This window comes from Octopus bimaculoides, chromosome 1 (assembly GCF_046866305.1).
Source record: "Octopus bimaculoides isolate indiv1 chromosome 1, ASM4686630v1, whole genome shotgun sequence".
In the NCBI taxonomy this organism is placed as follows: Eukaryota; Metazoa; Mollusca; class Cephalopoda; order Octopoda; family Octopodidae; genus Octopus; species Octopus bimaculoides.
The window spans coordinates 817,406-833,668 of NC_142928.1; the positions used below are offsets into that span (position 1 = coordinate 817,406).

Sequence of the window (16,263 nt, forward strand, 5' to 3'; positions counted from 1 at the left end):
CTCACCTCAGTTTCTAAGAAAACATTCTCAATGTTGCTTTTACGAACACTTTTCTTTACAGAAGCATCTTTACAACTCTGTACCAAATTCACTTGCTCTTTCTCAGGTTCTGTGTTGTTCGCAAGTGGAATCATAGATTTATGACTTATATTCTGAAGCTGCAAGTTAAAAAAAGAGAAGAAAATGTAATTAATATTTTGTAATGTTTTTAAGATAAAAGTCCTAATTGAAGACAAATTCAATAACATCAATTTCGAAATCAAATTAGTAATTTTAACCTTATGTTTCTTTCAGTTAATTTTAAACATTAACAAAGAATTTAGTAAAATACCTTAGTTATGTAATGGTAACTAGCTTAGTTACCATTAAGCTAGTATTAGAAACATAAATTGTGACTAAGGTTTGGTGGAAGATTTTAATTCAGAACTTTTGAAAACAAGTTATTTACTAGGACAATGTTGGTAGGGATAATTAGGGGATGGAACTTAAGACCCTCAAACCTAAAATCTTCATCTTGGGTTTTATAGCTTTAATGTTTCAGCCGTTGTATTCTTCAGCTTTCTTCAAGAGTTTCCATATTCGTATTCAATACGGCTGCGAGATGGCAGAAATCATTCCCATGCCAGGCGAGACAGTAACATTTTGTCTGTCTTTATATTCTGAGTTCAAATTCCACCAAGGTCGATTTTGCCTTTTATCCTTTTGGGGGTCAATAAAATAAGTACCAGTCATACACAGGGGTCAATGTAGTCAACTTAATCCCCTCCTTTGAAATTGCTGGCCTTGTGCTAAAATTTGAAACCAATATTAACGTTCAATAATTCAATAATCTTTAAAATTTGGAAATGAATCGTTTATTCAATCCATGAGGGTAGGTTGTTGTCATCCACGGGGTCCATACCAGGAATATTCTTGTATCAGTTATTCTTGAATTTGTAATGAAATTTTCTCATTTCACTCAAGCCAGAGATTGAACTCATACCCACTAAGTAATCTGCAACACTTGACATTTAATCAATGCTTATATTCACTATGCCATTGTCCCATAGGACAGGGTTAGGCAATGGTACTTGCTTTGGTATAAACCAATGAAAGATACCATGTGTAGGTACAGATCAATTCTGTAAACAGTAGGAGCATCATATAATTAACAAATGTCTCGTAAGTTTCCATTAATGGTTTCAACTTGTGAGCTTGGATTTGGCAACAGAAAGTTGCTCTTCATCTTCTGCATTTAACATCTGTCTTCCATACTGGCATGGGTTGGATGGTTTGATGGTACTGCACCAAGTTCCACCGTCTGATTTGATATGGTTTGCACAGCTAGATGTACTTCGTAATACCAACCATTTTACAGAGTGGACTGGGTGCTTTTTACAAGGCACCAACAAGCTTCAGTACAAGCGGCAGCTTCTAATTCTTGAAACCTTGAAACAGTGCTCCAACTCCATTACCATCATCATTTTAAAGCCTGCTTTCCATGTTGGCATGGGTTGGACAGTTTGACCGAAATTGGTAACCAAGTGGGGCTGCACCTGGTTCCGATCTGATATGCCAAGGTTTCTATGGCTAGATGCCCTTCCTAATGCCAATCACTCCAAGAAGATAGTGGGTGTTTTTTTTTATGTGCCACCAGCATGGGTGTTATTGACCTGACACCAGCATCGGCCACAACTCTGGTCTCACTTGGCTTGACAGGTCTACACAAGCATGGTATATCGCCAAAGGTCTTGGACACCTGTCACTGTCTCCATGAGGCCCAACACTCAAACGGCACTTTTTACGTGCCCTCAGCACAGGTGCCACTCAGATGGCACTGGCATTGGCCACGACTACGCTTTCGCTCAGCTCAGCAGGTCTTCACAAGCACAGCCATATTACCCGACGATTGAAACATTTAATAACAACTGCTTTGCAGGCTGCACATCATTGTTCTTAAGTATTTTTGTTCTTTATTCTTTTTCTTTTACTTGTTTCACTCATTTGACTGTGGCCGTGCTGGAGCACCACCTTTAGTTGAGCAAATCGACCCCAGAGGTTATTCTTTGTAAGCCTAGTACTTATTCTATCGGTCTCTTTTGTCGAACTGCTAAGTTACGGGGACGTAAACACACCAGCATCGGTTGTCAAGCGATGTTGGGGAGACAAACATAGACACACCAACATATACACACACACACATATATATACATACATATACGACGGGCTTCTTCCAGTTTCCATCTACCAAATACACCCACAAGGCTTTGGTCAGCCTGAGACTATAGTAGAAGACACTTGCCTAAGGTGCCACGCAGTAGGACTGAACCCAGAACCATGTGGTTGGTATGCAAGCTACTTACCACACAGCCACTCGTGCGCCTATTTCTGTATGTATTATACAACCGAGACGATGTTGTGAGAAGAACAACAGGAAGCATATAAAAATTGCTTGTAAATTACATTTAATGGATATTGATGTGGTTTTGACAATGTTGATGACGACGAAAAAAACGACAACGACGACGACAGTGATGTTATTGGTTGTGATGGTGGTGGTGGTGGTGATGTTTGTGGCAATGTTGGAAGTGGTGGTGGTGGTGGTAACAATATAGTTTCTATAAGTAACAACCTGCCTAGTTAGGGACAAGTGCAACATGAACCATATGTAAATATAAATAACGGTAAATAGTTACTATCCAAAAAAACACGTTATTTTTGTCTCAGACATTTTTGCGTTATTTCTGCAGATTGTGCTCGCAGGTATTTTGCTCTACCTAAATATTCATGAAATAAATTGATTTATTACAATCAAAGGAGACATAGATGGTAAAACAACAGGATTCTAGCATAAATAGATCAATATGGAGAAATGGGGGGAGGGGGGAAAGAAGTATTGTGAAATCTAATTTGCATGTGTATGTGTGTGTGTGTGTGTGTGTGATACATGCATACACAAACATACACACATTCATATCTACAGACATATACACACACACAAAAGCATATATACATACACACAAACACACATATATACACACACGCATATATATACATACACAACCACACATATACGCACAAACATATACACACAAACATATACATACACACAACCACACACATATATACACGCACACAAACATATACATACACATACACATATACATACACACACGCATATATATACATACACAACCACACACACACAACCACACATATATACACACATACACACACACACAAACATATACACAAACACACACACACACACACATTATTTTCCCATTAGGACTCTCTGCAATATGAAAGAAATTCTGCTGAAACAAATGATATAAAAATAATGAAAATAGGTTGTTTTTTTTTTAAAGGAAACCCATTATTTCAGATATTAATTCAAACAAATGCAACTCATACAATGAAGCCGACCAATAGATTATCTGTCTTTCATTCACAGTAAAACGGTTAAATAGAATAATGGATTGGAATATTCTAGCTTTGGCTGGTGTCGTGCAGGACTCCAAATTTGCTAGGATGAGACAAGGGAGCCACTTAAAAAGCACTATTTGAGTGTGGTCATTGCCAGTACTACCTGACTGGCTCTCATGCTAGTGGAATGTAAAAAGCACCATTTAGGTGTGGTCATTGCCAGTGCCGCCCGACTGGCTCCCATACCAGTGACATGTAAAATGTACCATTTAGGTGTGGTCATTGCCAGTGCTGCCTGACTGACTCCTGTGCCGGTAGCACATAAAAAGCACCATTCGAGCATGGGCGTTGCCTGCCGCCTTACTGGCTCCTGTGCCAGTGGCACGTAAAAAGCACCATTCGAGCATGGTCAATCTAGTGCCACCTGACTGGCTCCAGTGCTGGTGACATGTAAAAAGCACCATTTGAGCGTGGTCGATGCCAGTGCCGCCTGAGTGGCTCTGTGCCGGTGACACGTAAAAAGCACTCACTACACTCTCAGAGTGGTTGGCATTAGGAAGGGCATCCAGCTGTAGAAACCTTGCCAGATCAGATTGGAGCCTGGTGCAGCCTCCTGGCTTGCCAGTCCTCAGTCAAACTGTCCAACCCATGCCAGCATGGAAAGCGGATGTTAAACGATGATGGTGGTGATGATGATTTACTGTGTGGGGAGCCAAGTATACTCAGTTCTGTTCATGTGACACAGGAACTGAGCCAACTCACTTTTGAAAGTAGGGGTGTTTTCAAAATTCTCCACATTTCATATGATGCAGTATATGCACATCATATTTTTTTACTGGCCAACAGAAAGAGGTTGCAAGAAGCGATTTGCATGTGACTAATTAGTTTATAATATCATCAGCAAAAATTTAATCAGTGCAGTGAGGGTTTTAAATATTCTGAGAGGAATCCAATGAGAATATTGGTGATTACATTGAAACGGCAGCAAGATGTGGGTTTGAGACCCACAGGATATTTGTAATTTTCTTCAAGCTTTATAGTTACACAAATTCCCCAGTTCAATATAAATACCATATTTGATGATTAATCCCAAAGCTAATTATAAATTTAATTTAATTGTTGAATTCATAAGAAACTACATTTGGTTTCCGTAATTTACTCTAAATGAGTATCTCTAATGATTGTAAAATCTGGATTTCACAAGTTACACTATGATTAAGCTGAGTGAAGACACATAGCGTAGTGGTTTGGATATTTGGCTTATGATAGTAAGGCTGTGAGTTCAATTCTCAGTAAGGTGTTGTATCCTTGAGCAACACACTTTATATTGGTTGGTTGGCACTCCGTCGGTTATGAGAACGAGGGTTCCAGTTGATCCGATCAACGGAACAGCCTGCTCGTGAAATTAACGTACAAGTGGCTGAGCACTCCACAGACACATGGACCCTTAACGTAGTTGTTGGGGAGATTCAGCATGACACAGAGTGTGACAAGGCTGGCCCCTTTGAAATACAGGCACAACAGAAACAGAAAGAAAGAGTGGGAGGAAGTTGTGGTGAAAGAGTACAGCAGGGTTCGCCACCATCCCCTGCCGAAGCCTTGTGGAACTTCAGGTGTTTTAGCTCAATAAACACTCAAAACGCCTGGTCTGAGAATCGAAACTGCAATCCTACAACTGTGAGTCCGCTGCCCTAACCACCGGGCCATTGTGCCTCCACACACTTTATACTACGTTGTGCCAGTCTTCTCAACTATTAAAAATGATTAGAAAGACCAACGATGTTGTATTCTGTGTCATGCTGAATCTTCCTGGGAACTAAAGCGTATGGCGTGTCTGTGGAATGCTCAGCCACTTGCACTTAAGTTTCATGAGTAAGCTGTTCTGTTGCTCAGATCAACTGGAACCTTCATCGTCATAACCAGTAAACTACCAGGATTTATGGCTACTAACCCCAAGATTCCGAGTTCTATTCCAGGCAGTGACCTGAATAATAATGATAATAATAACATCGAAAAATACCTTAGGAATGAGAACCTAGGTTCGAAATTTCCTCAAGATACCTGATGAAGGCTGGAGAGTATATCAGCTGAAACGTTGAGTTAACAACAAAGAAGATGAGGACAAATATCCATCAAATGTAAAAAATGTAAATAATGTCAAGAGTTGTCAATAAAATACCACAGATATGACTCCCTTCCCAAATGCATATTCTTAATTAATTTCAGTTAATTAGAAAGAGACACCACAGGATCAAGAGGAACCTTTAGTGTTGTTGAGGACATGACAACCCCACAAACTATAAAGTATCCGGCATACTCTATGAAATGATTAATAAATAATTGGAGATAACATCATGATCTTCATCTATTTTCCATACCAGCATGGGTTAGATGGTTTGACGGAAGCTGGTAAAGTTGGTGGATGCACCAGCTTCCATAGTAGTCTGTATTGGTTTCGCAACCCTGCTTTGCAGAATGTACCGAGTGCTTTTCATGAGGTACCAGCACCAGCATTTTTAGGCAGAAGTAAAATGGTAATAATGATGACCAGAGTTGTTTCTCTTGTCCTTCCTGACCAGAATTATTTATTTAGATAACAATTCTTTCACCCTCACCCAGGGTGTAATTTTAATCAATTAAAATTTCCTAGCACAAGCCACTTTACAAAGTGAACTTTATCATGGTACCAAAGGTTACCTTGTTCCCAGCAAAACTTAAGGGTCATTGCTTCTATATTGAAACCCTTCATACAGGGGAACATGACCAAGAGAGTAAATAGGAGAGCAATGACAGAAGAACTAGGGTGAGAAGAAGAGAGAGAAGGGGGAAGAGAGGTTGTTAGGAGAAACATAGGTCTTTTATGTTTTACTTCTTTCAGTCATCTGACTGTGGCCATGCTGGGGCACCATCTGAAAGAATTTTTAGTTGAATGAATTGACCGCATTATCTTTTATTTTTTTTAACAGGGTACTTTTTCCATTGGTCTCTTTTGCCAAACCGCTAAGTTATGGGGATGTAAACACACCAACATCGGTTGTCAAGCGATGGTGGGAGACACACACACACACACACACATGTAAGACGGGCTTCTTTCAGTTTCTTATTCCTTTATTGCCCACAAGGAGCTAAACATAGAGGGGACAAACAAGGACAGACAAAAGGATTAAGTCGATTACATCGACCCCAGTGTGTAACTGGTACTTAATCTATCGACCCCGAAAGGATGAAAGGCAAAGTCGACCTCGGCGGAATTTGAACTCAGAACGTAACGGCAGACGAAATACTGCTAAGCATTTTACCCGGCCCCCTAACGATTCTGCCAGCTCGCCGCCTTAATCTTTCAGTTTCTTCTACCAAATCCACTAACGAGGCTTTGGTCTGCACAAAACTATAGTAGAAGACACATGCCCAAGGTGCCATGCAGCAGGACTGAACCTGAAACCATGCAGTTGTGAAGCAAGTTTCTTACCACACAGCCACACCTGTGCCTATTGAGACAATCTAAATTTGTTTCCCTACACAAATGCCACTGAATGTGATAACTTCATTTTTAAGATCAGATATTTTCTTTTTCCCTTCAGGCTTTCTATCAGCAAAATAAGCATTAGAAACAGATCTGTTAATGATCCTGAATTTGCAACTAAAATCAGGAAAAACATCTGAGTAAAACGGCTTTTATTGCTTCCAGATTCCTCTTGAATTATTGGTAATCAATAATTTTAAAAAATCTCAAATACCACCAAGGTCAACTGTGCCATTTTTCTTTCAAAGTTAAATAAAGGAAAACTCAGTATTTGCAATTGAAAGAGAATTAAATTAAAGTGGCATCTATGCATCATTCTAAATGTATACACAAATAAAACATATTAAGCTACGGAATCCTATGCGATGTAATCTTTTCGTAGATTTGGTGTGTGAAAAACTATATATCCCAGAGTTTTTCCTCAGCCTGGCAGGATTCTGCAAGACCAGTGAATGTTTTATCTAGATAAGTGCAGGTGTGGCTGTGAGGTAAAAAGTCTCAGTGTCAACTACATGGTTCCTGGTTCAGTCCCACTGCATGGAACCTTCGGCAAGTGTTTTCTACCATAGCCTCAGGCTGACCAATTATTATTTAAGGCCAGAAAGGCGGTGAGCTGGCAGAAACACTAGCACGCTGGGCGAAATGCTTAGCGGTATTTCGTTTGTCTTTACATTCTGAGTTCAAATTTCGTCGAGGTCGACCATGCCTTTCATCCATTCAGTGGTCGATAAATTAAGTACCAGTTGCGTACTGGCTTCAGTCTAATCGACTGGCCCATCCCTCCCCCAAAATTTCTGACCTCATGCTTAGAGTAGAAAAGAATATTATTGTTCCTGTAAGGCGGCGACCTGGCAGAAACATTAGCACACTGGGTGAAATGGTTAGCGGTGTTTCGTCTGTCTTTACGCTCTGAGTTCAAATTCCACCAAGGTTGGCTTTGCCTTTCATTTTTGCAGGGTCAATAAATTAAGTACCAGTTGCGTATTGGCGTCGATCTAATCAACTGGCCCCCCCTCACCAAAATATTTCAGGCCTTGTGCCTAGAGTAGAAAAGATTATCTTTTTAAAGGTGGCGAGCTGGCAGAAACGTTAGCACGCCGGGCGAAATGCTGAGCGGTATTTCCTCCGTCTTTACATTCTGAGTTCAAATTCCGCAGAGGTCGACTTTACCTTTCATCCTTTCAGGGTCGATAAATTAAGTACCAGTTGCGTACTGGAGTCAATCTAATCGACTGGCCCCCTCCCCCAAAATTTCGGGCCTTGTGCCTGGAGTAGAAAAGAATATATAGAAAGTGATTTTATCACAAGACATATTAAAAGATTTTATCTCATACAAAAACCAGAGCATTATGCCTCTTAACAGTGTATATACTTCTAGTAAGATTCACAGATGACGATTTATGTAAGAAATTAATAAATTAGTAAAACTAATAAATTTTGATGAGGAAGCAAATTCCATATCGTTAGGATAAAACAGATTAAAAATCAAACATCCGTTTAGACAGAAAGTTGCAGTTTGTCTATTTTATTTCTGTGTGCAGAAATTATAAACTTCCAATGATTATCTAGCATTTAAAATCAAAAAGCATTACGGAATTTTTCGAAAAAAAAAAAAACAAAAATCAGAATTTCCCTTAGAATTATTTTGGTGAAATTTTGGATTTGTACTTGTCTGGCTGATGGTTTTGATCTGAGGCCGTGTGTTGAAACTAAAACAACAGCATTGAATACACATATCAACCATTCAAAGAACATAAAAACTGTTAACTTCACTCAAACATTTATTATAATAATAATAATAATAATAATAATAATAAACGTTTAAATGAAGTTTTTGTTTTTGTTTTTGAACAATTAATATTCTTTCATGCCGTAATTGTTTATTTTATTAAGAGATAGTTAAAAACTAATTTTTTTTTTTTAATGAGTAAATGAAAAAAAAAAAATTCCTTTCGGCATTGATAAAAAAATTTCGAAATGTGATTTTAATTAAAATTCTTGATTGTTTGTTCTTTAATAAACAACATTAGAGACTGAAGTTCATCGACACACAAACCACCAACGTGTAGTTAAGTTTGAGAGAGTTGTTTCCCTTAGACTGTTTTTTGACTCTTTTGTATTTTGATATTTACATAAGTGACGATAATGTAAAGTCGCAGAGAGTTCTTTCCCTTAGATTTCTTAAAACATTTCAGAAATATCGTTTCTTATTTCTTTTACTGCCCACAAGGGGCTAGACACAGAGGGGACAAACAAGGACAGACAAAGGAGGAATTTCAACCATGTTTCGTGGTCTGCTACCACAACAGCTCCTTTATAGGATCCAGTTAGCTCAAGACATCATCAGGAGGATCCACGTCCGGTTTCGGCCCCTACTCCCCTACCGTTTTGACGTGGCGCCTCCCCCCCTTTTGGAGGTGTCTTCAGCTCCGGTGTTGGGTGCATGTCTTCTTTCTTCTATTCCCTGGCCTCTTCGATGCAGCATCAACGAGTGTCAGCGTCCGACTGATCGTCGTGTCAAGTTCCCCTTTATATATCTGCTGCTAGGCTCCAGCAGGCTGCCCCAGCAAGTTGTCACGTGACACTGTCTAAATTTCCCGCTGCTTGGGTCCAGTAGGCAGCACTAGCAAGTTGTCACGTGACACTGTCTAAACTTCCCTCTGCCAGGCTCCAGCAAGTAGCCCCAGCAAGTTGTCACATGACACTGTCTGAACATTAACTGACAATGGAGGGCGCGAAGCCACTTCAGTGTCAGCCTGTCTCACCTAGACTTGTTATGACTTTCAAGCCATATTCAGTCTTCCCGCTTCAGCCATATATAGAAGCTGGCTTTTTCGACCGCCTCCTGTATCCTCCTTATCAGTTTTCTCAGTTCCGAGTTTGAAAATGCAAATCTTCTCTTGAATAGCGTTGTCATTTTTCTTTCAATGAAGCCTCTAGCCCCCACTGCCAGATGGTAGTACTCGACAGTCCATCCCTGTTCTCTGCACTCTTCGATTAGTTTTTCTTATCTCTTCTCCTTTCGCTTCTCTGCATTGTCGATGTTTTCTTCCCATGGTACTGTCAGCTCTAGCAAGATTCCTATTCTCTGTTCTGTGTTCCATATGACTAAGTCTGGTCTTTTTGTTGTTTTTATAAGTGGAAAAATTGCTAGACTTCCCAAATCCGTGGCCAGCTCCCAGTATCCCTTCCATCTTTCGTCTATCTCATATATTTTATTTGGAGGCCTGATCTTATGTCCTTTCCCCCTCCTTCTGGAAGTATATTTTCCTGCGCTTTTCCACTTTGGGGTACTCTCCTCTGTTGTATCCCTCGATCTTCTCCTTGAGTGCTGCACTTATGACGCCAAGGACTTGATTATGGCGCCATGCATACCTTTTCAGTGCTAGTCTGCAGCTTGACAGACCGTGTCTCACCGTCGCTTTCTCCCCGCATCCACATTCATCGCTTGTTTTTATGTTCCATCGAACTAAGTTCACCGGTGAGGGTAGAACGTCGAAGGTTTATATCGACCCCAGAAGGATAAAAGCTAAAGTCGACCTCGGCGGAATTTGAACTCAGAATGTAACAGCAGACGAAATACTGCTAAGCATTTTGCCCGGCATGCTAACGTTTCTGCCAGTTTGCCACCTATAACCATTTAATATTCATTTTCCATGCTGGTATGGATTGGACATCTTGACAGGAACTGGTAAGACAGAGAACTGTGCTGCCAAGCTCCATTGTCTGTTTTGGCATGGTTCCCTTGTTGATGCCAACAAATACGTTTAACCCTTTAGCATTTAAACCAGCCATATTTGGCATAAATATTCAACAGGTTTCACATTCAAGCTGTCTAGATCTGGCCTCATACACTTACCCTACAATGTCATTCTGAAAATAAACAACCGTGTCATTCAACTCCCAAAGCTATGAGATAATGCATGATTACTTCAGAACATCAACATCATTTAACATCCGTTATCCATGCTGGTATGAGTTGTGAACAAATAAGCATTATATTTGACAGAACAATCAGAATGCTAAAGACTTAAGTAAGAGACAAATATATTCAACAATGAAGAATAAATTAAGAATATTGTTTAACTCACGTCTTTGTCTTTGGCAGATGTTTTCTCAACTGTTGCTTCATCTGTATTCTTTTGCACTTCTTTAACATTCTTAATGAGATTTTCTTTCTGAAAGTAGACAATCACACAACTTCTATTTCAATAATTAATCTTTACTAACAATAAACAAAAGTTATTCAGCTTAAAATTGGAGCCTAAAAGCTATTAATTTAACAAAACAAATTCTCTTTATGCGTATGTTTCTGCATGTGCATGTGAGTGTATGTGCTTTTTTAGTGTGTGTGTGTGTGTGTATATGCCTGTCTTTGACCCCTGCCTACATTTGGCAACTGTCATTAGTGTGTTTATATTTCCATAACGTAGCAGGTCAGCAAAATGAGACTGACAGAATAAATACCAAGAAAAAAAAATACTGGGGTTTGATTCGTTCAACTAAAATCCACATGGCCGTAGCCTGAAACAAGTAACAGATAGAAGATAAAATAAAAGCATTCACCTTCCGTTTCTCTTCGTTGGCCTTTCTTTGAGCTTTTGCCAAGATCTTTGGAACCCCAGGTGGCCGCCTCCGCTCTTTGATCTGTTGCTCTTTTTTTAATACCATTGAAGCAGTAAGTGGCTGAGTGAACGGGCTTGGGCGCTTCATGTCTTCTTCGGTGACTTCAATCATATTTTGGCGATAAAAAAAAACAGAAGAAATTTAAAATATTCTTACAATATTTAGGTTTTGTGTGGCGGTGCATGGCTTAGCGGTTAGGGTGTTGGACTCATGAGTGTAAGATTCTGATTTCTTCAATCCCTGGGCCAGGCAACGCATCGTGTTCTTGAGCAAAACACTTCATTACATGGTGTACCCTTATCGGACAGGTAGTCATGATGGTTACATTGGGCTTTGTATATTTTACCCCAGTGTCATTTTAATGGCATGAAAGAAGAAGAAGAAGAAGAAGAAGAAGAAGAAGAAGAAGAAGAAGAAGAAGGGGGGAGGAGGGGGGAGGAGGAGAAGAAGAAGAAGAAGAAGAAGAAGAAGAAGAAGAAGAAGAAGAATAGCATATTTACCATGAATTCCATTGGAAATAAAAGGATGAGTGAGTAATTCTGGCCACGATAGTCGATTTTGACAATTTTTTGAAAGCAAGCCTTGTAAAAAATCCTTAAAGATTGGACTCATGTCTTTTGGCCATGGTACAGGATCTTTAACAATTAGACTCGCCAGCTGGAAGATATTGTTTGTATAAAACGGGGGCATCCCCGTATATAATTCATATAAAATACAGCCAAGAGCCCTGGAATGAAAATGTAAAAGTCATGAAGAAACTACTTGGCAAGAAATATTTTTACTTAGTCAGTCATCACACACTTTTCCATGCTTATGTGAGTCAGACAGAATTTGATGAGGCAGGTTTTTATCCAGCTGGATGCATTTCCTGTCACCAGCCATCATCTATTTCCCAGTAAAGTAATATTTACCCATGGCCAACATATTTTCATGGAAGATTGAAATTCAATATTGCTTGTAGAACAGTGGTGTTTCTTTACAACCACCATGTGATGTCAAGCAGATATACAGCATTTGATGGCATATAAGATACATGGACATGTTAGACATCTTTATTTCAGCAGTCGATATTCAAGGTAAGTTTTCAGTGCATTAAAGCTTATGGGAGACATCATCATCATCATCATTTAATGTCCACCTTCCATGCTAGCATGGGTTGCACGATTTGACTGAGGACTGGCGAACCACATGGCTGCACCAGGCTCCAATCTGATCTGGCAGAGTTTCCACAGCTGGTTGTTCTTCCTAACGCCAACCAATCTGAGTGTGTAGTGGGTGCTTTTACGTGCCACCGGCACAAAGGCCAGTCAGGCGGTACTGGCAACGGCCACGTTCAGAATGGTATTTTATGTGCCACCTGCACAGGGGCTAGTATGGCAGCACTGGCAACGACCTTGCTCGAATGTCTTTTCACGTGCCAGGAAGGCAACGCTGGTAATGATTACGCTCAAATGGTGCTATTTATGTGTCACTGGCGTGGAAGCCAGACAGCTGCCCTGGCAACGATCATGCTCGAACGGTGCTCTTAGCGCTCCACTGGTACAGGTGCCATCACCATTTTGCTTTCGCTTGCCCCAACAGGTCTTCGCAAGCCAAGTTTAGTGTTCAATGAAGGAGACATTGGCATGGATGCCAGTCGTCGAATTTAGTTCGATTTCGACTTAACTTCACATATAAGACCCAGAGTGAATTTTTTTTCTGAGACATTTTAGGAGGAGAAAATGGGATTTTATATGCCACCCAATAAGGGTACTAGTATTTATCAATAGTCTTGTTTAAAATCATCATCACCATCATCTTCAGTTTATTTTCCCACGCTGTAGTAGTCATGGCCAATGCTGGTGTCACGTCAGTTGCACCCATGTCGGTGGCATGTAAAAAGCACCCACTATATTCTTGGAGTGGTTGGCATTAGGAAGGGCATCCAGTCATAGAAACCATGCCAAATCAGACCGGAATCTGGTGCAGCTCCCTGGCTTACCAATTTTCAGTCAAACCATCCAACTCATAGCCAGCATGGAAAACAGACGTTAAATGATGATGATGATGATGATGACAATGATGATGGTCCCAGTAATATAATAATGATGATACTGATAATGAAGATGATAGTGATGATGAAGATGATAGTGATGCTGGTATTTAATCTGATGCTTACGACAGCAGAGTAGGCTGGCTGTTGTCTCTTCTTGTTATCACTTTATAGCTGGATGCCCATCCCATAGCCCACCTGAGTGCTGCATTTTATCATGTTACAGGCATTACAAGATTTATTTGCTATCAGAGATAAAGGGCTCCTCCTACTCTGTCCACATGTGTGTATATGTGTTGCGTGTGCACATGTGTACATGCATGTGCATCAGTGCATATGTGTGTGTATGTGTGCATGTCTATGTTTGCGCGAAAGTCATTTCCACATGGCTCCATTAAGACTACCCGAAGGAAAACTGTTTGTTTAAATTCTCTTCTCTAGTAAGTAAAAAGTACCGTTGTTTTGTTTTGTGTGTGCGTGCGTTTGTGCAAGCGCACATTTGTGCAAGTGTGTGTGTGTTTGTGTGTGATGGTGGAGGGGGCAGTGGACTAAAATACTTATTTGGAAAACAGGTAAAAGGAGCATCTAGCCACAGAAAATTTGCCTCAACAAGTTCTGCCTAGTTCACACCATCATGGAAGAAAATGGATGTAAAAAGAAACAAGAAGGAGACTTTTCAGTTAAAATTCAATATTATTTACAAATTATCTCCTTACCAAAGATCTGCATTGTGGTCATAAGGCTGTTCTTCAACGATTTCAGGAGCCATATAAAGAGGTGTTCCCTACAGAGAAATAATTATGTACAAACTGAGTGTGACAGGAAAAAAATTACTGAACTTGTCATTGAATATCAGCTTCTATAGGTTTATGTTTGAATATTTTCATATATACACAGACACACAGACAGATCTTACTATTATCTTCTACTTGTTCCAGTCAAGGAACTGCAGCCATGGCTGGGGCACTGTCTCGAAGAGTTTAGATCTGTGGTTCTCAACCAGAGTCCGAATGGCCCCTGAGGGTCCATATAAGATTTTGTTGTTAAATTTAATCTGTCATAAACAAACAAATATTTTTATACATCATCATCATCATCATCATTTAGCATCCACTGTCCATGCTGGTATGGGTTGGACAGTTTGACCAGGGCTGGCAAGCTGCAAGGCTGCACCAGACACCAGTCTGTTTTGGCATGGTTTTCTATGGCTGGATGCCTTTCCTGACGCCGACCACTCCGAGAGTGTAATGGGTGCTTTTATGTGCCACCAGCATGGGTGCCATTTGTGTGATACCAGTATCTGCCACGACTGTGATTTTACTTGGCTTGATGGGTCTTCTTCTCAAGCATGGCATAATGCCAAATGGTCTTGGTCCTTGCCTCTGTGAGGCCCAACACTCGAAAGGTGCTTTTATGTGCCACCAGCACAAGTGCCATTTGCATGACACTGGTATCTGCGACAACTGCAATTTTACTTGGCTTGATGGGTCTTCTTCTCAAGCATAGCATAAGCATAGCACCAGGTTTCAGTCTGATTTGGCATGGTTTCAACGGCTGGATGCCCTTCCTAATGCCAACCACTCCAAGCATATAGTGGGTGCTTTTTACATGCCACCGACATGGGTGCAACTGACATGACACCAGCATTGGCCATGACTACTATAGTGTGGGAAAATAAACTGACAATAATGGTGATGATGATTTTAAACAAGATAAAATATCTGGGTTATTGCCTCTGTGAGACCTAACATTCGAAAGGAGCTCAACCACTTTGCCTCCATGTGGCTCAACGCTCAAAAGGTGCTTTTTACGTGCCACCAGCACAAGTGCCAGTTACATGACACTAGCACCAGCCATGACAGTGATTTAATATTTGATTATAAAAATTACAGTATGATTTTTTTTAATATATACTTTGGATGGTTATGGAAGTCCAGGGAGTAAAACAAGAATCAAAAGTGTTCGTAGGAAAAAAAATGGTTGGGAACCACTTGAGATGAACAGATTGACCCCCAGTCCTTACTTTTTAAGTCTGGTTCTTATTTTATCAGTCTCTTCTTATTGAACCACTACGGCATGGATGCGTAAACAACCCAACACGTGTGGTTGTGTTTATCAAGTGATGGTGGGGATAAACATAAATACACATGACAGGTTTCCATACAGTTTCCATCTACCAAATTCACTTACAAGGCATTGGTTGGGCCAGGGCTATCGTAGAAGACATTTGCCCAAGATGTCATGCTGTGGGACTGAACCTGAAACCACGAGCTTCTAAGCCACACTGCCATGTCTGCACCCATACACATAGTCTGACAAGAACTGGTAAACCAGAGGATTGTGCCAAGCTCTACTGGCTGTTTTGGCAGGCTTTATTACAGCTGGATGCCCTTCCTAATGCCAACCACATTATAGAGTGGACTGGGCGTTTTTTGCACAGAGCAGATTATGGTATCAGCATACTGAAGAACAGCCTCAGGATGTTGAACCTTTCAGGCAAAATGACAAAGGACCAAGGAGCCTGGTGCCTTGCTGTGCTCAAGACCTGTACTCTGCAGCAGAAGTGTTAAGACCGGTCCTTTTGGTGGTGTAAAACACTCTGGAATTTGGTGCAGCTCCCCAGCTTGCTAGCTCTGGTCAAACCATCCAACCCATGCCAGCATGGACAACAGACGTT

The 16,263-nt window shown here is 40.5% G+C and overlaps 1 protein-coding gene across 2 annotated transcripts in view; it reads right to left on the minus strand.

Moving 5' to 3' along the window:
* LOC106881984 (serine/threonine-protein kinase 36) overlaps nucleotides 1-16,263 on the minus strand; it is a 177,170-nt gene that overhangs the window by 142,521 nt on the left and 18,386 nt on the right. For both annotated transcript variants that reach the window (XM_089347358.1, XM_089347369.1), the window contains 5 exons: nucleotides 14,303-14,370; nucleotides 12,055-12,281; nucleotides 11,495-11,655; nucleotides 11,020-11,106; nucleotides 6-158 (listed from right to left, as the gene is read on the minus strand). In XM_089347358.1, the coding sequence (XP_089203484.1) occupies nucleotides 6-158; nucleotides 11,020-11,106; nucleotides 11,495-11,655; nucleotides 12,055-12,281; nucleotides 14,303-14,370 (696 nt within the window). The remainder of the gene's footprint in view (nucleotides 1-5; nucleotides 159-11,019; nucleotides 11,107-11,494; nucleotides 11,656-12,054; nucleotides 12,282-14,302; nucleotides 14,371-16,263) is intronic.